Raw genomic sequence first — 27,379 nt, forward strand, 5'->3', positions numbered from 1 at the left:
TGGTGTAAATTTTGATTTGCAATTTGACGATAAGCTAGTGCTAGTCTGTTTCATGGTCCATACTTTCAGTTCGTTCATTTGGTGCTACAGTACTATTTACATGGGGCCTGCCTAATTAAGCCTAAGTGCCTACTTGATGACAGTGAAGAGGGAAGGGAAGTCGCATCAGCATCAACCCGTTGTTAATGCGAGTTCAACATCGGCGGCGCAGCTGATCTTTCTGCGCTACTCCACTAGTCTACGAGACGAGAGAGGCATTTAAACTGAGAAAATCCTGGACGATTTGCTCAAAGACCAAGAGGACCGAGAACACCCCCATCCCAACCAGAACAGGCTTCGCACTCGTCAAGTCTTCTTTTCCCCTGTCGTCGTCGTCGTCGTCGTCGTTCTGGAGGTCTTCGTCCACGAGCCCGGCACTCGAGTCAGACAGTTTGGACGAGCCGATAATAGCCCAGGCCATCAACGGAGGGAGGACACCATACAGGATTGTCATGCAGTAGCCGCCCTGAACGTTCGTGGAGGAATGAGCAGGACAGCAATGCGTCAGGCAACAGTGGTCAATACAGATCGGGATGCTATGCTTGACTACGATGCCACGCCACGCGTGTTTTGGTGCGCACTTACCGCGATGTCGGTAGCTATGGAGAACGAGTTGGGGACGGTAGCTGCGATGAGCATGGTCGGGACAACTACAGCTCCTGTAGCAGCGTAGCTGAGCATGTTATTCTCCAGAACTGATTCAACAACGCCTCTGTTCTTCTTGCCCTGCACTCGCCGCTTGTTTGGTCAGAAACTCAGAACAACACTCCACAGATGGATTGTAACCTTGACACCATTTCATTAGCCTTTTGTTTTTGAAGTAGTGAAGCAGAACCATACGTACGTGCTGTTGGCCTGGTGAAGAGGCTATACTAATACTATTGGTCATCTGCTCGATGAAGAACTGGGAAGCCCCAAGCAGCGTGCCGATGAGCGACGTCCCGACGGCCAGGAGCGAGAACGTCTCCAGCACGGTGTGGCTCCATCTAGAAACCAAACCAAACAAGCCTGTTTCAGTTGCAGGTTGCTGAAGTAAAAACTGAACAGCGAGGCAGGCAGGATCGATGAGGCGAGAGAGATGCAGCCATGCATGCAGGCACGTGGTTAGTACCACAGAGTGGCCTTACTCTGTCTTTACCATGCCCAGGACGTCAAACCCAGCTGCGACATCCGTGGTGGCGAGGCCGAGCGCGATGTCGTCCCACACGAGCAAGGACACCAGTGGCACGAGGCTGCCCACGAGGATGGACAGCCGGATCCTCGCGAGATCCCCTTCCAGGTACGCGCAGATCACTGAGAGTGATAGATCGATCGGCGGCGATTCATCAGTGTTTTGACGCGCGCTGAACTGTTCCCGCGCGTACAGAAGGTGGGGGTGGTTCTCTGGATCGGAGGTGGGGTGGTGTGGGTGCCTACCTGGCGCGATGTCATGGAAGACCAGCGTGAAGATGATCACAGGCAGCGCCGCCGGGACCTGCTCCCAGTTGGCGTTCGCTGGCAAGCTCAGGCCACCGCCTAGCGCCACTGCTGACACCTCAATTGTCAGCAGTAAACCTGTTGCAGTAGTCCGAGTTGATTTCATTTCCCTTTTTCTTTAAAAGCTAGCTAAGCTTCATGAATTATTTCCATCAAAAAAGGTTCCTGAATTAATGATTCATAGTCTCCTAGTACTACACGGCTAGGTGATAGAGCAGCAGATCGGATTGGGATCGCGTTGGTTGTATGGTGAGTACGGAGTACTGAGTAATGAACACGAATTGAACATGACAATGACTCGAGGTGCGTACGTATATGCTCAGTATTCTGCCTACATGGGTACAGTATTGCTTGCCTGTACATCGTCGCTTTGGACATGGGACGCGGGACGCCAACCTATGCGTACCAGGCATGGGCATATACTCCTTTGAGTACTAAAAAGACATGCTTGGAATAACAGCTCAGAATAAAAGACATGCTTGAAATGTTAAGGCATCAGTTCAGGAAAAAAAAAAGCATGGCGGGGCCTTTAGAGCTAGATTGGTTCCCGGATCGGTGTGTGTGAACTTAATGCGGATGTAGGAAACGGCTTTGATGCACGCATGAATGATCAGTCTTAAATAACAGCTCGTGGATGCCACGCATGTCTGTCCGGACGAGAGAGTAACGATAGCAAACAACAGCAGCTAGTAGTATAGTGGGAGTACAAAATACTTTACCTATCATAACGAAGGTGAGCAACTGGTTCACCCGGTCGGTGACGGCCGTGCCGCCTCCGGCGATGAGCATGGCGAGCGCGGCGGTGAAGGCGGCGCCGGAGAAGGGCTCGGGCACGCCGGGCACCAGGCGCGACAGCACCTCGCCGGACTTGGACGCGTAGGCGACCATGGAGGTGTAGGACAGGAATAGGTACGTGGCGGTGGCCAGGTGCCCGCCCCACTCGCCCAGCGTCTCCTGCGCCATGCTCTTCACGGAGATCACCTCCAGGTCCAGCTCCAGCTCCCCGCGGCGGTTGCCGCCGCCGTCCTTGTTGCGGCGCCGCCGCCGCAGGTGCACGTTGATCTCCGCGATGAGGAGGGCCTCCGCGACCAGGAACGCCCAGCACGTGACCATGCACGCCGCGCTCGGGACGAAGCCCTGCAACAATCCATTAATTTGCCAGCGGTCAGTGCCGGGTTTTCTGACGAAATGGGCGCGGGGCTGCATCAATGCAGATGTATACTGTTCCGTTCGGGGAAGTGTTTGGTGTTTACAGATCGAGATCATCGATCGAAAGCGCGCTCAGCTTGGTAGAATTAAACGCGGACGTTCGTCGTGCCAATTAAAAACCGAGCAACATGCCATCGATTGAATGCTCATAACTATGGGAGTAGAGAAATTCAGTTGGTTTGCTTGCGTGTCGAGGCTATGCGCTGTTCTCTACTGACTGTTACTGTTGCGCTAGCACTACTGTTAACTATACTCCGTATCAGTCTATTACTGCTGCTGTAGCAATTCGTTGTAGGCAAAGGGAGGTTAGCTGGTCCATTTGTGAGAGTTGCTGGTATTGACAGCACCGATGATACGGGAGGAAATGAGAAATCATTGTCCTGGCGGCAGCATTTTTCGGCGGCTTCGCTGTTGCTGCTGCTTGCAACTTGCTCAAGTGGATCGTACTCGTAGAAATGAATTCCAGCGGTTTTCTTCCGCGCTAACGTCGTGCCGCCCGGTCCATGGTAAAGATTAGTAGCTGAGGCTAGTCTCGCTGAGGCTAGTCAAGGGAACTCACCGCGGGCGCAGTGCGCTGCGGCACGGCGAGGATGCCGGACCCGATGCTGGTCCCAACGATCAGCGCCACGGCGCCGGCCACGCTCCCCCTCTTCTCGCCACGGGACGGCGACGCGGGAGCGGGAGCACCCGGACCCGGCCGCAGCGCGGACCTCCCATGGCCTTGGCCATTCGCGCGCGCCACTCTTGGCCTGGGGTCGTCACGCGCGCTCTCGCCCATGGCACGGGCGCTGCTGCACCGTGCACCCAGGTGGCCGCCGCAGAGGCTTCTCGGCACACGGACGCGTACTGCCGGGCAGCCGAACGTGGCGCGGCTGATCTTTGGGCACCGCGCCCCGCGGGCGATGGCCCCTTCCATCGGCGAGGAATTTCTGGAACACCGGCACACACTCACAGTCACAGTTCGGTGGAGAGGCTTCGAGAGGGGGATTCAACAGGTATATTCCGTTGGAGTGGCTGCCGCTGGACTTCCGGAATCTTTGGGTTGCAGTGGCTGTTGATGGCCGTGGCCGAGAATCATTGCAGTTTGTGGTGCACGACGCAGGAGCCGACGGGCACGGCAGTTCGGAGATTCTGGACCGAGCAGAGCGCGCCGAGCTCGGGAGTCGGGATGACGGGTTCTGTGTGTCCTAGTAGCTACTCCGTCATTTAAAAATCCTAAACAGTTAAAGCATTTTGAAGTTCGATCAAAATTATAATAAAAAATACTAAGATTTATAACATAAAATAAATATACTATAAAAATATAATTAAGAAAGAATCTAATAATACTTCATAATTATTATTATTTTATTATATAAATTTGATCAAACTTAGAAAAAATTAAATCTCTAAAATTTTTAGAATAATCTAGATAAATAAAGTACAAAGAAAATGATTTCTTCGGATCCTGACATGATTTTTGTGGTGGTGTCATTTGTGTGGCCTGAAAATATGCTAACGGGAACTGTTGGCGGTCGGAGTGGGACCTGTGGTTTCCTAGTGCCCTGAACTGCCCAAGGCAACGAACTGCCAAGAATTTTCTTTCCTAGGCCTTGTTTAGATCTGAAAAAAATGGATTTTAACACTGTAGTACTTTCGTTTTTATTTGATAAATATTATCTAATGATTAAGTAACTAGGTTTAAAAGATTTATCTCGCGATTTACAGGCAAACTGCGTAATTAGTTTTTGTTTTATCTATTTAATGCTCCATGCATGTACCGCAAGATTTGATGTGATAAGAAAAATCTTGAAAAGTTTTTGGTTTTTGAGGTGAACAAAACAATGCCCTAATATCATCATTTGATTTGATATGCGTTTTTTATTAATTATACCATTGTATGCTAAATCCTCTATCCTAAATATTATATAAATCTCGCTTTCAAAATATTGATCACTCATAAATTTGGTCAAATATATATATACTCCCTCCAGAAGTCGTTTTAGATAAGAATATTGAGAATATAAATCATGAATAATTTTTAAGTTGTTGAGTTTAAAAAAATGAAAACCATATGAATAAATTTATCTTGAAAAAATACTTTCATAAAAATATATACATATACCACTTTTTGATAAATACTTTTATAAAAACAAGGAGAGGGCCATTGCCTCTAGAGCTCGGGCGAATAGCCTCACGGAAAAAATTGATAAATCCTATGCTCTTTGTGGTCTAATTGAATTTGATACCCATCTATTTTTTCACTGTGAATTTGCCAGAGCTGTTTGGTTCTCTGCAAAAACTCCTCTGCTCACTCATAATCATCCTTATGAAGAAGATGGAATCCAGCAATGTCTTGCAAAAATCATTGACTCTAATACTTCTGAAGAGATCTTTGTCCAGGTTATGACTTATCTTTGGTTCATCTGGAAGGCAAGAAACGACTTTCGTTTTCGGAAGCGACAGTGGTCTATTTTGCAGGTCCATCTAGCAGTGCAGGCGCACATTCATTCCTCCACAACTACGCTCTTGAGCGAGCAATCTCAATCTTGCACCAAGCCACAGAGTCCTAAAAAGGTGCCAAAAAGCTTCCAAAAACCTTCTTCTTGCAGATCTGGAGGTGACATAGACGGATTCAGATGCTACACCGACGCCTCTATTGACCCAGACGTCTCCATCGACAACCCTAAGTCAGCGGGCTTAGGGATCGTCATCCAGGACAACAAGGCGAATGCCACTCATTACATCTGGCTTCGAATCAATGATATCACCTCAGTTATCATGGCTAAGGCTGCAGCATTAGCCTTTGCTGCTGCTATCATTTCTGAGATGGGAATTGAAGAAACATACTTCCACACAGATAATGAAATGCTGGTTCGTTATTTTAATGGAGAAGATTGTTTCTGGATGCCTTCATGGGACAGCAGACCATTCACTCAAAAGTTCATCAACCATACTAAGCATAAAAGAATTCAAGTCCTGAAGATTCCAAGGAACAAGAACTACAAAGCTCACAAGCTGGCTAGATCAGCATTCAACAATGCAGAATTTTCTTGTAACATTGTCCTCTCATTACCAATGAAGATCACGTGAACAGTTGCCCACTAAAATTGGCGCTGTGTAATGTAAAGTGGGATTCAATCCCATCTATTGCAGCTTCTTGCTGCTAATAATAAAGTTATGACTTTGTCAAAAAAAAAAGGTTAGACTTTAGAGACCGTGTCATTGTCCTAAACGACTTTTTTATAGATATGGAGGGAGTATACAATATGCATACAATAAGTAGCATTAGATTAATTCATAGGTTTGGATTAGGGTCATTTAAGCAACCAATTTTGTGAACATAAAAACTTTTACCACACAAAGCTTAAGACTCTATGCTCTAATCCTTATCAACTAAGCTTTAGGTGATTCAAAAACAAAACATGAAGAGATAAGAACACATCAATCTAATGATTTTATAAGACCATGAACTTTTTATAGGGCACATTACATATACGATGACTTTGTGACTTTTATGTTTCCAGACCCATTATATTGCATATTGGATTCTTAAGCCCAGCGGAACCATAAAAAATATCAAGCATTTATGACTAGAGGAAGCACTATTGCGGGGTTGGCCTCTAGAAGAGTATTCCTCCTTTACATTCTATCTATGATCATTGACTACGTAATTCGTGTAGTTTAGCAAGACGTGAACTACATACTATGTAACTATATTTCTCATGGTATGTCTACGAAACATAGGTTCTATGAATCTATAAACCGTACTAGAAATTTATAGAAATTGGTAGTTAGAGATAGAAAAGTTAGACTTTCGACAAAGCTAGAATGAAAGATGATAACTAATATGGAAAATGAGGGGTATATGGTTTTGTGTTAGATCATCATTTTTCTCATGTATCTTTTATATTATCAGCTAATTCTATAAGGGGCTACTACAAAGAATTGGGTTTCTCTGTAACACAAAAGTTACAAACAACGCATCTAGATCATGGCGTTGTTTAGGCAACCAGAAACGTCTCTGATTCTAATGAGAAATTGAGAATCACTGCCAAACTATTTAACCCATTCAATGGGAGAATCATTTCTCTATTTGTACATGCTAGTACGAAGCGGTGAAGAGGTGGTTTTGCTAGATTTGTTTCCCGCCTCCCCTCAATGCTAGCATTTTTTGTTAATAAATTATTTTTTAGTGCAACAAGTTGAAATGTGTTTGTATCAAGTTATTATTTACGCATAAAAAATAGATTTTTTTCGAAGCATGTTTTGGTTTATATATTTTATATAAATTTAGGTGGGAATTAGAATCTGACCTAACAGCCAAACAGCTTTATAAAGTGATTTTTATTCATCTTCCATAAGTTTTTAGAGAGAATACAGATCCAAAACTTTTTTTTGCAAGAATTCAAATCTCCACCAAATGTGCACTACATATCTTGAAGTGCAATTCAGTAGGCAAACTCATTTCAATTCAATATCTCAATGTTGTCCAAACAAAATATTTTGTTGGTACTGCTGTCCACCCAAAAGTGTGATAATAAAACTTTGCTATTTTTATATTCCTTTACTTATTGATTTTTTTTTTACTTTTCGTGTTTTTTTGTGACTTCTTGCCATTTTCATGTTCTTCAATTCGAGATTGACATACTTGGTCAGTTGGGCTTAAGTTCTTAACATTCGCAAGTACACTTGTGGCTTCTTTAAAGTTTATAATCGCACACTTTTTTTTTTGGAGAATTGCACACACTCTACTTTTCTAAATAAACATTCTAAAATTGCCGTGTTAGTTGGTTTTAGGGAAGGAGCAATGGGATCAATTCATCTTGTTCGAATCTCTGTCCAACGAATGTAAAGTTATAAAAAAAATCCTATTTGACACTAAAAAACTTATACTCTCCTGTTTGACACCTAAATTTAAAATATTTTCTATTTGTCAGTTGCCATCCTTTTATTTATCTTTCTTATTTTATACTTCCCTTACTTTAGAGTGGTCAGAGAAAAAGACCATTTTACTCTCGTTTTTTCCCCGTCGTGACGTTTTCTCTATTTTCTCCGAATTCTACGCTAACAGTTGCTGTTATCTGGTTTCTCATGGCGCGTGCCCTGGAGAACCTAGCAGATGTGAGAACCAGTGGTTTATCGCACACAGTTTGGGACTTGGACGTACCCTGGACGAAGAACAAATGAGAGCCAGGGCAGAGCCAGAGAAACCAGATAACAGCAACTGAGCCGTTGAGCTGAGCATCAAGCGTCCATGGCGTGAATGAATGCAGCAGGTGGAGCTGCCGAACGGCATGGCTACTCACGGCCAGCCTGCCAGCTTGAGGATGGATCTCCAACACCGAGCTCACCCCGCCCCGCTGCCTCCATTCCTGTGCCGGCCTCGTGATCCGACGCCCACACCGCAGGCCACGCTCCACGCTCCTGCTGTCCGGCTCCGGCAGCCGTCTGGCTTCGACCTACCGTTTCCGCTCACGCATTCACTGCACCATTAACGCCCTTCTCACCGCCCCACCTACTCACTCCGTCCTCTTAAACCCAGCCGCGCCTCAGTGGCTACTGAGCACACGCATATGCCACCGTTGTCTCCCCTAGCAGTCTAGCACCACCGTGCCTTCAACGTACCGGAGATCGAAGAGCACCGCCGAGAACGATCTTGGGCTGGTTGCAGGTCGATCAGATCGGCGGAGATCGATGGAGCTGCAGCTCGCGGCCGTGCTCGGCTCCCTCGTCCTCGGCGGCGCGGTGCTGGTGCTGTTCTTCGGCAAGTGGTGGCAGCCGCTGGCCAGCACCGACCGGCGCGTCAAGGAGCTGGCCGACGCGGTGGAGGCCCTGCTGCGGCTGCGGGCCGAGGTGCTGGGCCACGACCCGGCGCCGTCGTCGGATCCCGTGCGCGCGTGGCTACGGCGCGTGCAGGAGGCGCAGGACGAGTTGGCGTCCATCAAGGCGCGGCACGACGGCGGGCAGCTGTACGTGGTCCGCCTGGTGCAGTACCTCTTCCTCCCCACGGGCCCGGTCGCGGGGCTGGCCGAGCAGCAGCTCAAGGCGGTGTGGGCGCTCCGGGAGCAGGGCACCGCGATCCTCGACGCCGCGCTGGCCACGCCGCAGGCGCCGCCTCCTCTGCTCTGCGACCCCGCCGAGCTGGAGGGCCTCCCCGCGGAGGCGGGGCCCGCGAGGGCCTACCTCAACGAGGCGCTCCGCTTCCTCGGCGACTGCGACGCCGCGCTCGGCGTCTGGGGCGCCGGCGGCGTGGGCAAGACCACGGTGCTCAAGCTGGTGCGCGAGGTGTGCGGCCGCGTCGCGCGCTTCGACCACGTCCTGCTCGTCGCGGCCTCCAGGGACTGCACGGTGGCCAAGCTCCAGAGGGAGGTCGTGTCCGTGCTCGGCCTGCGCGACGCGGCCACAGAGCAGGCGCAAGCCGCAGGGATCCTGAGCTTCCTGAGGGAGAAGAGCTTCCTCCTCCTGCTGGACGGCGTGTCGGAACGCTTGGACCTGGAGAGGGTCGGCATCCCGCAGCCCCTCGGCATGGTCAACGGCAAGGTGAGGAAGATCATTGTGGCGTCGAGGAGCGAGGCGTTGTGCGCTGACATGGGCTGCCGCAAGAAGATCAAGATGGAGGGCTTCAACGAGGAGGATGCGTGGAGCCTGTTTCAAGCTAATGTTGGCGGCGACACCATCCATGGCCACACTCAAATTCCTGCACTTGCTAGACAGGTAACCAGCTTTTTCTGTTCAGATAGTGCTTTTGCTATTTTTACCACTCTATCTATAATATTATCCGGATCAAAGCCCATCGTCCGTATGGTTAAACTCTTATTGTCTAGTTCCTCTCAAAAAGTCTACACCCTATCCAATATTTTCACACATAAAGTTTTAAACACAGACTAAAAAATAACTAATTGCACTATTGCAACTACTTGCGAGATGAATTTTTTAAACCTAATTAGTTTATAATTTAACAATAAATGGCTACAATAACACATATCCTAACGATAAATTAATTAGGGTTAATAAATTTGTCTCGCGGTTTACCGATAGATTCTATAATTTGCTATTCTATAATTTCTTTTTTTATTAGTATCGGAACTTTTTATTAGTATCCGAACAATTCCATGCGACATCACTATGTGACAACCAAATAACGCCTCAAAACTTTACAACCTAAAACTAAACAAGAAATATATATTGTTATATGGTCTTATAACATCCATTTTGTTTGATCTTAAAACATCCCTTTTGTTTCAAAAGGACTATAGGAGTACATATTAGTTCCAGAGATTATAGGAGAAGTATTTAATTATAGGAGTAGTATTTATTAATAAAGTAATTATTGGTCAAAAGTTTGCCCTTCCAAATGCAATATCTGTCTTGGGTCTATTTGGATGACCTAGAACCACAACTTTCCTGAAAACCCGTGTAAACCACAACAAAAAAGTTGTCTAAATTTACCAAAAAAAAATCACACACGTAGATGGTACGATGATACATGACCTTCTAAAATATTTTGTCCAAACTCGAATTCGTTTGTGAGATATAAAAATAACAAATTTCTAACTGATCCTGTGGACAACTTTCTGGATTGAAATTTGTTATTTTTTTATCTCACAAACGAATTCGAATTGGGACAAGATATTTTACAAGATTGTGTATAATCATATCATCTACATGTCTGATTTTTTTTGGTAAATTTAGACAATTTTTTACCGTGGTTTGCACAGGTTTTCACGAAGGTTGTGGTTTCCACCCTTACTAGTTAGGCTAAAATTAGCTCAAATTAACGTGAGCTAGATGTCTAACAACTAGTCAAAGACTTACTATGAATTTAGCTCATATTAGCCTTCCTATATAGAAGCCCTAAAACTAATTTTAGTTAATTTTTAGCTAATAATAGTTAGCCCTATATCCAATTTTTTTCAAGTACCTCTAACCTACTGTTACTACCAGTATATGTTTTTCAGTTACAGTAGTATGGCTTTTTTTCTAAAAAAAGGGCCGTTGTGTGCCAATTTGCGGGTCTAGGTAGTTGATGTTGATCCAAGGACATCTAGCTACTTGCCGACTGATCTGAGATGAATGACACTGATCCAAGGGCCTTGGATAATTATTGGGGAAAAAGTTCAAACCTTACCCAAGGGTGACCTTATTTTATGACGTCCATTCTTATTTTATAATTAGACAAAATATATCATGTCTGGTCACTAATTGTGTTAGCGTGTTACCAAGTGTGCTAGAAAGTCAGTATTGGCAAATGTCAACGCTCGGTGTCAGTGTATGGCCCATTTTTCAGTCTATAATTGTGATCGTATTTCTTGACATAAATATCACTATAATATCAAATTTTTAATTACAAATGTTTCAAATTTTCATTTGACATGAGAATTTCCAGTTATCTGATTTCTTCAGGCTTAACTTGTTTTGCCATCAAACAGGTCGCTGCCGAATGCAAGTGCTTGCCTTTGGCTCTCGTCACCGTCGGCCGCGCCATGTCAAATAAGCGCACACCAGAGGAGTGGTCCAATGCACTCGACACCCTCAAGGCGTCTCTGCCCTCCGGCACGCCCGGCTTGGACAAGAGCACGCACGCGCTAGTGAAGTTCTGCTACGACAATCTGGAGAGCGACATGGTGAGGGAATGCTTCCTGACCTGCGCGCTATGGCCGGAGGACCACAACATCTTCAAGGAGGAGCTCGTGCAGAGCTGGATAGGACTCGGCCTGCTCCCCGATCTCGGCGACATCGAAGAGGCCTACAGGTTCGGATTCTCGGTGATTGCCATCCTGAAGGACGCGCGCCTGCTGGAGGCCGGGGACAACCACCGCTGCAACATGTACCCGTCAGACACTCACGTCAGGCTGCACGACGTCGTGCGCGACGCGGCGCTCCGGTTCGCGCCCGGCAAGTGGTTGGTCCGTGCAGGCGCCGGGCTCAGGGAGCCCCCACGCGAGGAGGCGCTGTGGCGCGGCGCGCAGCGCGTGTCCCTGATGCACAACACCATCGAGGACGTCCCAGCGAAGGTGGGCAGCGCCCTCGCGGACGCGCAGCCGGCGTCGCTGATGCTTCAGTTCAACAAGGCCCTGCCGAAGAGGATGCTCCAGGCGATCCAGCACTTCACCAAGCTCACGTACCTGGACCTCGAGGACACCGGCATTCAGGACGCCTTCCCCATGGAGATCTGCTGCTTGGTCAACCTGAAGTACCTCAACCTATCCAAGAACAAGATCCTGTCGCTGCCGATGGAGCTGGGCAACCTGGGCCAGCTCGAGTACTTCTACCTGCGTGACAACTACTACATCCAGATCACGATACCACCTGGGCTGATCTCGCGGCTTGGGAAGCTGCAGGTGCTGGAGCTGTTCACCGCCAGCATCGTCTCCGTCGCGGACGACTACGTCGCGCCAGTCATTGACGACCTCGAGAGCAGCGGCGCGCGCATGGCGTCGCTCAGCATCTGGCTCGACACCACCCGCGACGTGGAGCGCCTCGCGCGGCTAGCGCCGGGCGTGTGCACCCGGTCGCTCCAACTGCGCAAGCTAGAAGGGGCGCGCGCCGTTCCGCTGCTGTCGGCGGAGCACGCGCCGGAGCTTGGCGGTGTGCAGGAGAGCCTGCGGGAGCTGGCGGTCTACTCGTCCGACGTCGAGGAGATCTCAGCCGACGCGCACATGCCCAGGCTGGAGATCATCAAGTTTGGCTTCCTCACGAAGCTGAGCGTCATGGCGTGGTCCCATGGGTCCAACCTCCGCGATGTCGGCATGGGCGCGTGCCACACCCTAACGCACGCGACGTGGGTGCAGCACCTCCCCTGCCTAGAGTCGCTGAACCTCAGCGGGTGCAACGGGCTGACGAGGCTGCTGGGTGGCGCGGAGGACGGCGGCAGTGCCACGGAGGAGGTGGTCGTGTTCCCGCGGCTCAGGGTGCTGGCCCTACTGGGGCTGCCGAAGCTGGAGGCCATCCGAGCCGGGGGGCAGTGCGCGTTCCCGGAGCTGCGGCGCTTTCAGACGAGGGGGTGCCCGCGGCTGAAGAGGATTCCGATGCGCCCGGCGCGCGGGCAGCAGGGTACCGTGCGGATCGAGTGCGACAAGCACTGGTGGAACGCGCTACAGTGGGCGGGCGAGGACACCAAGGCCTGCTTCGTCCCCGTGCTCTGAGCCACTTCACTTCAGTAGGCGGACGGAGCTGCAATTTTGGCGCCAGTTGATATGTTCGACGACCGCTGGGTTGCTCCACGGTTCAAGGCAAGATGAGCGATGAAATCGGCAGTATCTGTCGAACGGCAATAAGACGGTTTACTTTTGGATTTCTTCTGAGAACAATTCAAACTATGGCTTGATTCCCGCTATGTTGTGAGCTGGTGACTTGGTTTTAGTTTAAGAACTCCAAGTGGACATGGGACTCTTTTGATCTCATAGGCTAACAACCAGTACTACCCAAAAATTAGCTTTAGTTTATCCAAATAGAAGAGCTAATGGATGAACTAATTTTCAGTTAACCTATTGGCTACTTGTTACTTCTTTTATTTTAAACCCTAAGTCGTTTTGCTTTTTTACATACATTTATTTCTTGTCATGTATCTTAAACATAGCATGTATCTGATGTATAGCAAAAGTCAAAGCCAAAATAACTTATAAAATCGAGAGTAGTTCATTAGACAACAACTGGTTTTTAATTTGAAATGGAGAGTAGTTCATTAGCCAGCAGGGATACATGCACCTTTTAGGATCCAAATATGTACGGGGTTAATAGTCAGATCCAACGCTTTTATATTTGGGGTTTGCATTCTTATAATTTACTAGAAATCATAAAAATAAGGTATCCAACGGTTTTACATTTGGAGTTTGTATTTTGGGCAACTTGGCAAATGAGAGAGTAAACTTGGCATAATTGTCAAGCCACGAACGGCTTGGTAAAGTCCGATCGCGCGCGTCTCCCGGTCCCCCGCACGATCCGGACTTTTCTTCGCGCCATATATACTCCATCGATCACGACAGAAACCTCCCGGCCCTCCATGTACTGTCACCCGCAACCGATCGAAGTCGTGAGGGACTCCATCGCGAGCACCTACCCTCCACGCGCCGCCGTCCGCTGCCGATCGCGACCGACTCCATTGCGCAGAAACTCCCTCCCCATGCGTCGTCGTCCACTGCCGATGCGAGCAACACCATCGCGTAGAAACTCCCTCCACGCTTCGCCGTCAGCTGCCGATCGCGACCAACTCCATCACGCAGAAACTCCATCCATGCGCCGCCGTCCGCTGCCAAACTCGTGCAGGACTCCATCGCGACAGAAAACTACTGCCTCACGCCATGAGTTCAAGGATGCCCTCCGTCCCTCCCACGACGGCCTCAGGCAGATCAATGATGAAGTATGTCTCTCGATCTCGCGGGAAGAAGTCGACCGCGCGCCACATGGAAAAAAATCACATCTGGATCCACTTTGGGTAAATACAAGAATTATACAAAACCCTTGGAGATGACTTATTTTTAGACTTTACATTTTGTTTTGTGAGTTTACAAACAACAACAAATGCCAAGTCAATTATGCAAATCTCTCTAAGATGCTCTTAATCCAAAATGGCCCTATATACCACCTATATACTTGAAGGTTTTAAACATAAACTCCATGTTAATTTTCATGAGTCATCTTTTGAAAAAAGACATCCTAAAAATCTCTTAAAAATCAGCAACAAGTAATCTTCAATTTCAAAGACTATAACTATCACCATCAAAATAGCCATTAATTTAAATTTTATTTTATAAAAACTATTCACATTTGTCATTACGAAAATGCATAAATTAACCTCTCAATTTGCATAAAAATTACTCACCTTTACTATTATAAAAAATAATGTAAAATAATCCCTATATTTACATCTAAATTACAAGATTATTAAAGATAATACAAAGCAATCATTGAGTTTGCTTTTAAATTACCCATATTTTCATTTGTGGAAGATGATATAAAATATATAAATTCTGTTATTTATTATTGTAAAAACAAATTAAAATATCCCTCAAGTTTAAATCTAATTACTAAAACTAGTATAAAATCTAAACTATTCCTCATCATTCCTCATAGGCTACAAACAACAAAATAAAGAGTCATGACAGACCAATTACCGTGGTCAGAACTTGGTCATTTTAATTTCCTATCAAAACTTAAATTATGCGTTTATATGTAATAATTGTCCACGCTCCATTAGCACCGAAGTAATAGTGAGGATTGGCTACAAATAGAATACTACAAAAATCACATTCAACTTTTTAATAGTAGAGCACCTACTATTTTTAAAATAAAGGAATAAATATATGATTTTATCCCATGTGACCGATAGAATTAGACTAATTAATATATTAAATTATAAATAAAAATAAAGGTGTACAACTCAAAACTTAATTTGAACATTAAATTGGCTATCAAAAAGAATTGCATAGAGATTTTTTTTAGCACTTGACAACTTTTAGAGATGGTCTTCACAACATATATCCTCTGAGAACCTAATTTGAGATCGAGTGTCGAGTTCCATTTTTCTAATTTTATACATTATTAGTACTTTACCCCATAAATTCATGCAAAATGAGAACCACTGACCCCATAAATTCATGCAAAATAAGAACTACCGACCCATATTATGAATTAGTACTACACATGCCATAAACTAGTTCTTTCTAAAACTAAAACACATAACCTCTTTGTTCTTTTTATTTAGGCCTCATCAATCTCAATAGCCAAAAATCCATCATGGATGCACCTAGCTAGTGGACGTGAATCAAAACCCTTTCATTAGCAACAATCGTGATGTTTTTATTTTGTATAAGAAATATCATAAAAAGGTAAATATGTGTTTATCATATTATCGTCTTCCATGAGTCTGCAAACTTAATGGCGTAGCTGATTGAGACGAGGTTTTGGAGGCACAAACAATCAAAAACTAAAGGTTCTAGAGGCGCAAAAAAGCCCAAAAAAACTCCATCCGCGCCGTCGCCGCGGAGCACTAGAATAAAGTTGAGAAGCCACACAAACTGTTCTCTCTTTGTCCTCTTTGCTTCCTCCTCAACACCTCCTCAAGTATAGAGTCAAATGTCCATGGCCTCTCGGGTCACGAGGTTGCTTCAGCACCGCCGCCCATGTGTCACCCCTGCGCTGGCGCCGCCATCTCGAAGGTAATCCAACAGCAACAAATGTTCGACAGAATACCCGTGCCAATCTCCTTGTTGCCTCTTTTGATGTTGCAGACTCTGATTGTGATGTAGTGTCTGGTTAGGTTCGTGAAGGAACTCAACTAGTGCTCTGTGCTAGATCCCACAAAAGCATCAATTGTTATGCAAGGTGATGGTTACCAAACAATGCATGTGTTGGTGCTCTATCTATATGAAAAACAATGTAATCATATTTTCTCTTCTTATTTAAAAATATATACTTGGAGATCTGATTTGTTCTTAACGCTTCCTTGTCTTTTAACTACATGACATTGCTAAGCCTAAAGTTCAACTCCCACCTCTAAACTAAAGATTTGTGTTTGACTGGCCAAGTTGTTATTATTAAATGTTCTATTTATTATTATTCCTATTGTTGTTGCATTGTTGAAATTGAGCTTATTTTATAGTGTTGGATACAAAGTTACAAAAGGCGTTAAGTGCTAAGCGATCAATAACCTATGACCAGAGTTTAACCATGCTTTAGCATCCGTAAACCCTTAGTAGAATTTCAGAATTTTAGTCTTAGACAGAATAAATTAGAAATGAGAATGGATAGCAATTAAGAAAGAGCAAAAAAATCAATGGTTAGGTCCCTCTCCACCTCCCCTCTCACCTTTTATAGGGGTGGTATGAGGGAATTTATTTCACAATTTCTCCCTAATGGGGCTCGTATTTATAAAAAGAACATATAGAGGTTACAAATGAGCCCTGATCATTATCTCACAAGTCTCTTGGTTATGTAATTGAGTCATGAAGACACTGATAGAGTCCCTAACATCACATAACTCAAAGCATCTAACATACATTAAACTAGATGATTTTCCTACGTGTTGCTACATGAATTTAAAGGATGGTGGTATCACTTTGGTTCCAGATGATCCTTCCACAATTGTCTAGCCTATCCATCCATTTTATAGCTTCACGTATGGTGTAGAATGAGGCTTCTTCAATGTCACAAATTTAGTTGTAGTGGTCTGATTTCTGAGATTTTTATCCACGGCTGTTTGGGGACAAGCAACTTTTTGAATGAGGGCAAAGCCAAGGCCTTGAAGGAGAAGAAAAGAAGAACAAGGAGAACTATTGCACGTTCGGCAACAAAGCACTGAGCAAACGACGTTGATCAAGGTAGGGTAATGGTGACAGTTAACCACAGTGGTGTTAGTTGACGTTGAGTTAACGAGCGTAATATATGATATGAATCGGGATGGTATATAATGCCTGAGATCTTGTGTCTTCTAACAAAGAACTGGAACTGTAAAACCTCAAAAAAAATCTATCTCTATTCCTCGTCCCATTCTTGCTTCTCTCCCTAGATCTCCAAATCTCCAACTATATGTCAAATTTGCTGCGGAGGTGTAACAGGAGGCTAGGAAGCCCAATGGATGTTGGTCTATGTTTAAATCAAATGTTTTTTAGTGGAGCAATAAATTTTTAATTTTAAATACAAATACATGGAGATCAATAGTAAATAATAGAGATTGATGTGACTTTACAAAATCATAGGTAAATATGTTATTATAGATATATAAATATAGATTACTAGGAGGATTTTCCACGTGTTGTCGCTGGTATAAAGAAGGAATATAAATAGATTAGAATGTTAATCACTAAGAATCAAGAGATGTATGGTTTATATACAACAATATATGTTAATAAATGATGTGGTTTGCTAATGTGAATAGCTTGAATGAAGACATAATGATATGTGTTAGTTTGATGTGTTGGTGAGTGCTGATGTGGGCACTTTGCATCACAAGATAGTTGAATGTGCTATATGCTAGTGGGATATTCTAGTGAATGCTAATGTAGACACTTTGCATGGCAAGAGAAATAGCTAGTGTGGTTGTGTTAGTGGATGCTGATATGGACACTTTGTGTGTTGAATATACTATATGCTAGTGGGATGTTTTAGTGGATGTTGATGTAGATACATTACATGAAAAAAAAAGTTAGTGAGATTTATCTTTATAAGAGATATAGATATAGATGTGCTAATTTATCAAAATATATAATAAAGAAAAATAAATAAAAAAAATAGAAAAAAGATATTATGGGCATTTAGTAAGTGGCCCATCTAAAAAAGCCCATGCATCGCGGCATGGGAGGCATTTGGTTGTCTGCATGCCTTCCCAGCTAGGTTCGTCTAACGTAGGTGGAGCACGTTTGGTTATCTGGATGTGCTACCAAGATAAACTGAGCTCATGCAAAAGAACCAAATGAGCCAGGCCTAAGGAAAACACCAGAATCAGGCAATCTAGTGAGCCAGGCTCGCGATGTGCATAATTAGCATAACTAATGATGTTATTAGCACATAATTAATGAAATATTAATTGATTTTAAAATAGATTAAGGTTGTACAAAGTAATTTAAGTTTTATTATGACATAATATAGTAAATAATTAATATTTCAATATTTATTTTGACACACATATAGACAAACAAATAATATCTGTTCACATCCAGGCTACCTATGTACGTGCAAGGAACCAAATATGAAAACCTACGTGCACTCAAGTGTCACACCCTGGCTTTTAAAATAAGACCAGAGTCGTCATATGTGTGCCCAGGAAGTCCACACATATAACAAAAAAATAGAAATATCAGAATCAATGTTATATATAGCGGAAAAACATATTTATAATAACACTTACAAAACATCAGAGTACGCGGAAACAATAGCTAAACTTCTTAGGCTCCATTCTTCTCAGAGACGGTTGACTGGGGGCTCCGTACGCCAAGCACTTCCCATAAGCTTCTAGAAAACTCCATGGCCTCTTTATCCTTCTTCTGAGCAGCACTTTACTACACACTGGGGGTGTGGGGGAAATAGCAAGGGTGAGTTCATGTCGAACTCAGCGAGTACAGACGGAAAGTATAATGACATGCAAGGCTTAATCAAAGGAAAAGCTGACACTGTTTGACTGCAGGTGAGCTTTTTAGTTGGCACACTTTTATTACAATTCTTTTATTAAAACAACCTATTACTAAATATGAGTGAAGCATAAACCCAACCCTTTATAAGTGTAAGTAGTGATTAGCATCTTTTAAATGACTATCCTAATAATTATAGTAGTCCAGGGATTAACCCCAATTATTACCATAGGATAGCAATCCTGCCAACACGGAATAGCCATTCCGCCAAAACACGAGGTAGCAACCTCGCCAAGTTCCATCTCCAAGTATCCAGTGAATCCAATTTGCTCATCAAGTGAGGGTCTGGGCCGCTCGTGACCGTGAGCACGGCTGATATATCAGTTTTACACTCTGCAGAGGTGTGCACGTTCACTCCAAGTCGTGATTCCCAATTGCCCGGGGTCGCGACTCCCCAAAACACTTCCAAGGTGAGCAGGCAGGGTTTCACTACGAGACCTTTCACAGGGTCCAACTAATAGGATGCCACTCGTAAGTTTTTGCCGGGGCGCGCGGCAGTCGTGCCCATAGCAATGGGACCCCGAACTGACCGACCTCTTAATATGAATACCCAAGCTACATTCCTTACGCCTACCCGGAAAGTAACACCCTACCAGTGGAGGTCCTGCTAATTAGTCAAGCCAGAGCCCATATAGCTTGGAGCTGCACTGTAAGTCCCAGGGGGCCGCTCCCTGACTAAGTCCTTACGGAGAGCAGAGACGGGTACGCCCGGCAAACCGGACCACCAACGGTACCCGCTCCCCCTGTCCTCAACCAAACCACGATGCTCGCAAGCACCGCAACATCTCCATCACCGAAGTGACCATTGTTCATCATTTAATCATTTATCATCATTGAAGAATTTATTAAGCAAGATCATTATTTTTATTATTATATAGATTAGATGAGTAGAGCAACTAAGCATATCTACTGTTCACTATACTACCCATGTATAAACCCAGGTATACAAGGAATATAGTAGAAGACTAGTCATGTCCTTAGGGTTTTGCATTCATTGGACACATGCATATAAAGTAAATGACATTAATGAGTAGGTTCAAAATGATCAAACGGTGTCTGCACTTGCCTTAATTTCCAGTGTATATCTGCTCAGAATTCTTTGACTTCTTTCTTGTGATCTGTATCTTCTACTACAATTGTCGGTCCTCAGCTCCTGGTCTTCACTGTTGACGAACCACGCTTCTTCTACTCAAAGCAAACAAGCAATACAAACAAACAAACAACAATCACGACTAAGAACAAGCATCAATCGAAAGAAAAGCTTAGAAAGAGCACACTAAACGACACGGCTTATTGCTACAATCGTGACAACGCAAGAACAATTAAGAACGGAGCTATCGTTAAACGGACACGACTATCGAGGCTCGAAGTGAAACGGAGAAGACGACTATACGTTGGTCGTATTTTAAGAAAACAGGTGATGGATTATTCAAAGAAATATCAGAAAGATGAGTTGACCAAACTATAAATAATTATAAAAGTAGGAGTTAAACTTTAGTCATAATTATAATTATTATAAATAATTATATACCACTAAAGCCAATTAAGCGTTTATAGTTTTAAAATATGGATTATATGAAAGCGGCTAATCAAGTGATTATATATCAGGTTTAAACTAATCAAGGTATAATTAATAAAGAAACATTATAGTTAATATCAATAACATGAGCATTTATTTATTTATTTATTTATAAAAGATCAAATTATAAATGTGATTTACTTTTAGTTCAAAAAGACTTAGACAAGTATTACTAAATTATTCATGTGCTTCATGTTTATATAATCAAATTATAATTAAGAAGTATTTAAGTTCACATTTGATTATAAAGATACCGAAATGTAATCCTATATTGTTTTTATCTTAATTAAATAGAAATGCATTCAAAACACTAGTCAGATTAATTATACTCATAAACAGGAGACAATGAAAACAACATTGCTAAAATGTAGATTACACCGACATAGTCACAACACAACGAGAACCAAATTACAAGCCTAGATTGTTTTTCTAATTTAAAAGCTATTCAATAGATATTAATCAATTTATACTTAAATCAATAAATTTAAGAATAAGATATATGATAAATATTTATACTACTGCTTAGAGCGCGGCGATATGAAACTAACGCGACAAGAATGGGCTCAATCGGAGTTAAAACGCAGATTCTATGGCCAAAACTATGTCAGTGGCAAAACCATGATTACACAGAACTTTATTTCGCTTTTTAAATAATCAAAACTGAATTTTAAATACATTTTGGACTGCGGGCACTATTTCTCTAAAACACAGGGGCTAAAACGGAAAAGAAAAGGGCATAAACCTAATTACTTTTTAACAGGGATGGACTGCGGGTTGATTTACAAAATCTGCAGGGGTCTTTTTGCAAAAATGCCGGGGTCAACGGGCTGTGGCCGGCTGGCCGGCCACGTGTCGCGACGGGATAGGGCCGGTCTACGGCGGGGGTTGTGGACCGGGTGCGGGGGCGCTGGTCCACCGGTCCACCGTGGACCGGGGAGCCGGGCGGGGTTCGCGCACGGCGGCGGCGTGGTCCGCGGCGGCGGCGCCATGGCCGCGGTGCTCCGGCTCGCCGTGGCTGCACTACGGGGCACGAGGGGCCGTGCCGAGGGCACGGGCGTGCAGCGCGGGTCGCGGCGAGGCCGATGCGCTGCGCGTGAGAGGGCCGGGAAGGAAGCGGTCTACGCGGCGAGGCGGTTCGGCGGCGGTGGCTTGCTCCGGCGAGGTCACGCACGTGACTGAGAGAGAGAGAACGAGCGAGAAGGGCACCGGCGGATTCCTCACCTCTACGCGAAGCTCGGGGGGCGGTCCTCGTTGCCGGAGACGCAGCGGAAACGAAGATTCGACGGCGGCCGAAGCTTCAAGTCGGCGGCAATGGCGGCGGTGCTTGATTCCTAGGGTTTCGCGACGCGGGAAGGAAACTAGGGTTCTAGGAGGGGGCGCGGGCGGCTGCGGCGTCTGTTTTATAGGCTGGGGCGGCTCGGCGATCCTCGATTCGCGCGCGGCGCGGACGTCGGGGCCGGTTGTTGCGGCCGACTCCGAAACGGCCGGAGGTCGGGGATGACAGGTGGGTCCCACTCGCGGGGCCCACCCGTCAGCGGCAGCAGGTGGGAGAGGGCAGCGCGCGGGGAAAGGCCGCTGCGGCTGACACGCGGGCCCGACCGGTCAGCGGCTCAGGCGGCAGGGGGGAGAGGGGGCGCGGCGCTGCTGGGCTGGGCTAGCGCGGCCCACGCAGGAGAGAGAGAAGGGAGAAGGTGGGCCGAGAGAGAGGGAGGAGCCGGCCCACAAAGGAAGAAAACCATTTTTTTTATTCAAAAGGGCTTTGAACCAAATTCTTCACCACATTTATAAACCAAAATTTGATTTATTAACTTGAGGTTATTTTAAGAATTATTTTCTTTACTACTTTTAGAAACAAAGCATATTTTCTTAATAACATATTTTTAAATTATTTTTCCTCTCAAATATAAATTAATTTTCAAATATGACTTTTGGAGTTTTATTTTATTTTTTCGAAACCCGAAAGGACCTAAACGTGGCTCACTATAAATTTTATAATTCACTTTTCTGAGACAAGCCAAACAAAACTAGGGCACAAAACACACATCAAATAAAACACCCTCCACTTAATTTATCTTTATAAAAGTTTTAAAATTTCACATTTTCCTCATTTCATAAAACAATAATTAATAAAAATCTTGTAATATTTTAGAAAAATTTTAAATCCTTATTTAATTTAGTGTTTTCTAATAACAATCCAAAATTAAAAATTTTGGAGTGTTATAGATCTACCCCACTTAACAGAAATCTCGTCCCGAGATTTGAAGAAACTAGAGAGAAAGATAAAGGAGATCATCAAGGTTGTTTTGAGACTTCCAAGACATGATCAAAGAATTAAATATAGACATAAAGGGTAGAGAGTATGGTAAAGATTGAAGACAAGGAAAGATAATTGTATGAGATAAGAATTGATCTTTGGATCCTGTATTATGATAAGGTGCAAGGGCAAGAAGCCAATATTAACAAGAGATAATACATAGGAGATAAAGATTATAGTGCTCACAATTTCCTTGATTCCAGATTTGTATGAGATAGTAGACGAAAGGATAAAGAAATGACAAAAGTTGACAAAGATTTAGATTTTTTTTAGTCTCACGCTTAATTATTTGTAGTCCTATGAGACGTAAGATCCAAGATCACATGTTGACAAAATTGATAAGAGCTCATCGCAAGAATGATAAAGATTCTTATATAGTTCCCCATGTCTTTCTGATTAGAGATTTTCGAGAGTGATGATCGTAGCGGACGCTACCCCACTTAAACCAAGTGTTAGCTTATCTTCCAAATTCCTGTATAAGAATACTCATCTTGTCAGTAGATAATCTTCAAACTTTTCCTTTGGAGGTTACTAGTTTGACAACACGCGGCATAGATGGAGATTCCGAGGAACAGGGAGAGAATCAACACATCGATTGGGAAAGGATAGATTAAAATTATCTTAATTTCCTTGGTGATGGTGTGACTTAAGCTAGAAGACAAAATGTTTATCTAGGAGAAAATTCCTGAACACCACGTGAGAAAGCAATCCAAGGGGTCATGAGAAATTGACCATAACGGTATGGTGTTATATCGGACCTTCAGGTTCTGCATTTTGTCACGTGATAGTCCATCACATATTCCAAAGTGAACAAAAAAAATACATCTTATCTTGGGACTTTGGTTTCCTATGTCTTGCTTTGATAGGTCAACAAGCACCACTCTTCCTAGGACACTTGATGCTTCTCTATGGTCTCCATAGATGGATCCTAAGTAGATTTCTCATACCACTTGCAGTGTTGGGGAAATATTGCGAGAGAGAACTGCACAAAGGTTGTCAACTCATTCTGAATGGAATGTTTATGATCACTTCACGGGTAAGCACTACCACTCGATGTTGGGACAACACCAGGTGCTTTGCCTGAGATTCCATGGTTACCACAAATAGACTAAACATCTTGTCAAACAACTCATAGCTCATATCAGGAGATTAAGAATGATAAGGTCCAATGAACAAGATATCTCATTTTACAAAGAAGATTACAAGTGACTTGAATGCTAAATCTTTATAAGCTAAAAGGCATCGCTGACTTCATATGTTGCCATAAGTGTTACATACTTCCTTGACTGGTTCAAATTGATCTAGATCTCCTAATACAATCTACTCCACATCTGATGTTGAGAAAATATTGCCTCTATATGAGGTCCACATTTCTTTCGAACTGCCTCGTTGTCGATACAGTCATTTCATTAGTCCTTTTAATTCTTGGGGTGAAGTTGAATACCTTCATACATAAACCTATCTCCTGATGGGGTGGTTAGAGATACTGAGTGTTGGGTACAGTCAATCTTTCCATGACAAGCGGTTAACCATCCTCTTCCAAGAACGACATCAATCTCCATTGATTCCAAAACTACAAGATTCACCTCAAAATTTACACCTTTTATACCGAGACTGACTTTTGGGCACATGTGTGTTGCTTTTATCTTCCCTCTTGGTGATTTGACTAGTACGGGTTTCTTCATTTCCAATAGAAGCATCTTATGATTAGCAACACATTTATTTGAGATGAAAGAATGTGAAGAATTTGAGTCGAACAAAATAGTGGCAGGAGTTGAGTTGACTAAAATCGATCCAAACACCACATTTTGTGCTTCGTGAGCAGTACATAGATCCACATGGTTCAATCTACCATTAACATAGTCACGAACTAGGTACTTCTTTGGACAATGCTTCTTGTGATGTCCCTCTTCGTGACACTGGTAACAAGCATTGCTAACAGTTTTAACGTAGGTGCTATCCTGATGTTGAGTTCCTTGAGTTAATGTATCAGGAGTAACCAGAGTGCTACTAACTTGTTGGTTCTGAGGGTTCTCCTTCAATGGAGTCTCTTCACTTATTCGCTTCTTAGCTTGATTACTTTTTCGAGGATGAAGTTCGGTGTAGGTGATGGTCCATCCATCTAGACATAACTCTGGCATAGCAAGTGTAGCTGATGGGGTATCTATTTCTTCAAGAAATGAATGTGTCTGATGAGAGTTTGGAGCTACAGGTAACTGTGATGTAGATCTCAGATTTGGCTCGACACTTAACAGTGGCTCTAGGGAGATTGCCTTCCTTTTCTTGTTACCTTCAGTTTGTTGATCCTGGGGTACTTCTACCTTTCCTTCGCTTGACTTTTTCTGAAGGCACGGTAAACCATAATATCTGCAGCAATTACACGGCTCTTGAATCCCAAGTGCCTCATTAATACCATCTTTCTTAGCTTTCATGTTCTTCCAGTCTTCTACGACTTGTCGCTTCATTGCTTCTTCCTGAGTTTCAGTCATGTTCTTTTCTAAATATAACTGAGAATCTTTTTGTGGTCCCACTCCACTTAGTACTTGATCTTGTGTAAACGAGGGCTTCTCCTTGTTTATTGGGAACATGGGTGGCATAGCTGGGTCTTCCTGATATTTGATGAAAGCTCCTTTAATGTCACCTTGGAGAAGTAGAGATTGTACTGTCAAAAGATTCTGGAGTCTAGCCATCTGATCAGCTGCCATCTCTAGGATCTGAGCTTGCCAGACTATCATCTGTTCACTGCTTAGTCGTGTTACAAAAGGCATTTGTTGACTCTGATCACTGGTATTCTTTCCATTGATGACACCTCTTGGATCAATCATCTGACATAAGGCAATGGTAGAATGAGCTAGAGTAATATGGACAAAGAGCAGGATGTGAAGTGAGAGAAAATAGGTGGAGAGGATCAAGATTGACAATAGGTATGGATAGGATAAGAGAGATCACTACCCCACTTAACAGAGATTGAGCTAATCTCTAAACGTCTTCTTCCAGAACTCCTTCAAAACACTAGAACAAAGACAACACACAAACAACAAACCAAGCAAAACAAGCACACATCACATCAACGATACTACACGTGCTTCTTCAACAGTGGGTGTCATCCTAAAAGGCAAGTCTGAGATGATGAAGGGCCATCGAATTTTGGAATAAAATAAGTTTTTGAAAACTTAAGTAAAACAACTAAACAAAAGCCAAGGAGATTAATAGAAATAGCTCAAAGGAAGCTATTCAAGGAGTGGATACAACATGACAAGGTTGAGAAAATAGTCAGAGTCAAAGAGACAAGGGATGAGAAAATAGTTTTATAGCAAAATAAGCTTTAGAAATCGACCAGTGCTATCTAGGCATACGTCCTACAGTCAACATTGCTATGATACCATTCCTGTCACACCCTGGCTTTTAAAATAAGACCAGAGTCGTCATATGTGTGCCCAGGAAGTCCACACATATAACAAAAAAATAGAAATATCAGAATCAATGTTATATATAGCGGAAAAACATATTTATAATAACACTTACAAAACATCAGAGTACGCGGAAACAGTAGCTAAACTTCTTAGGCTCCATTCTTCTCAGGGACGGTTGACAGGGGGCTCCGTACGCCAAGCACTTCCCATAAGCTTCTAGAAAACTCCATGGCCTCTTTATCCTTCTTCTGAGCAGCACTTTACTACACACTGGGGGTGTGGGGGAAATAGCAAGGGTGAGTTCATGTCGAACTCAGCGAGTACAGACGGAAAGTATAATGACATGCAAGGCTTAATCAAAGGAAAAGCTGACACTGTTTGACTGCAGGTGAGCTTTTTAGTTGGCACACTTTTATTACAATTCTTTTATTAAAACAACCTATTACTAAATATGAGTGAAGCATAAACCCAACCCTTTATAAGTGTAAGTAGTGATTAGCATCTTTTAAATGACTATCCTAATAATTATAGTAGTCCAGGGATTAACCCCAATTATTACCATAGGATAGCAATCCTGCCAACACGGAATAGCCATTCCGCCAAAACACGAGGTAGCAACCTCGCCAAGTTCCATCTCCAAGTATCCAGTGAATCCAATTTGCTCATCAAGTGAGGGTCTGGGCCGCTCGTGACCGTGAGCACGGCTGATATATCAGTTTTACACTCTGCAGAGGTGTGCACGTTCACTCCAAGTCGTGATTCCCAATTGCCCGGGGTCGCGACTCCCCAAAACACTTCCAAGGTGAGCAGGCAGGGTTTCACTACGAGACCTTTCACAGGGTCCAACTAATAGGATGCCACTCGTAAGTTTTTGCCGGGGCGCGCGGCAGTCGTGCCCATAGCAATGGGACCCCGAACTGACCGACCTCTTAATATGAATACCCAAGCTACATTCCTTACGCCTACCCGGAAAGTAACACCCTACCAGTGGAGGTCCTGCTAATTAGTCAAGCCAGAGCCCATATAGCTTGGAGCTGCACTGTAAGTCCCAGGGGGCCGCTCCCTGACTAAGTCCTTACGGAGAGCAGAGACGGGTACGCCCGGCAAACCGGACCACCAACGGTACCCGCTCCCCCTGTCCTCAACCAAACCACGATGCTCGCAAGCACCGCAACATCTCCATCACCGAAGTGACCATTGTTCATCATTTAATCATTTATCATCATTGAAGAATTTATTAAGC

At 44.1% G+C, this 27,379-nt stretch overlaps 2 protein-coding genes across 2 annotated transcripts; one reads left to right on the plus strand and one right to left on the minus strand.

Moving 5' to 3' along the window:
• Positions 1 to 3,852, minus strand: LOC8078838 (tyrosine-specific transport protein). Its single transcript, XM_002468121.2, has 7 exons — positions 3,284 to 3,852; positions 2,235 to 2,652; positions 1,456 to 1,593; positions 1,167 to 1,332; positions 884 to 1,025; positions 625 to 765; positions 1 to 505 (listed from the first exon to the last, which is right to left on the minus strand). The coding sequence occupies exons 1-7, from the start codon at positions 3,638 to 3,640 to the stop codon at positions 239 to 241; spliced, it is 1,629 nt and encodes a 542-aa protein (XP_002468166.1). The 5' UTR covers positions 3,641 to 3,852; the 3' UTR covers positions 1 to 238.
• On the plus strand, positions 7,942 to 13,196 carry LOC8078839 (disease resistance protein RPS2). The gene is made up of 2 exons (XM_002465496.2): positions 7,942 to 9,420; positions 11,136 to 13,196. The coding sequence occupies exons 1-2, from the start codon at positions 8,401 to 8,403 to the stop codon at positions 12,849 to 12,851; spliced, it is 2,736 nt and encodes a 911-aa protein (XP_002465541.1). The 5' UTR covers positions 7,942 to 8,400; the 3' UTR covers positions 12,852 to 13,196.

Source organism: Sorghum bicolor, chromosome 1 (genome assembly GCF_000003195.3).
Source record: "Sorghum bicolor cultivar BTx623 chromosome 1, Sorghum_bicolor_NCBIv3, whole genome shotgun sequence".
NCBI lineage: Eukaryota > Viridiplantae > Streptophyta > Magnoliopsida > Poales > Poaceae > Sorghum > Sorghum bicolor.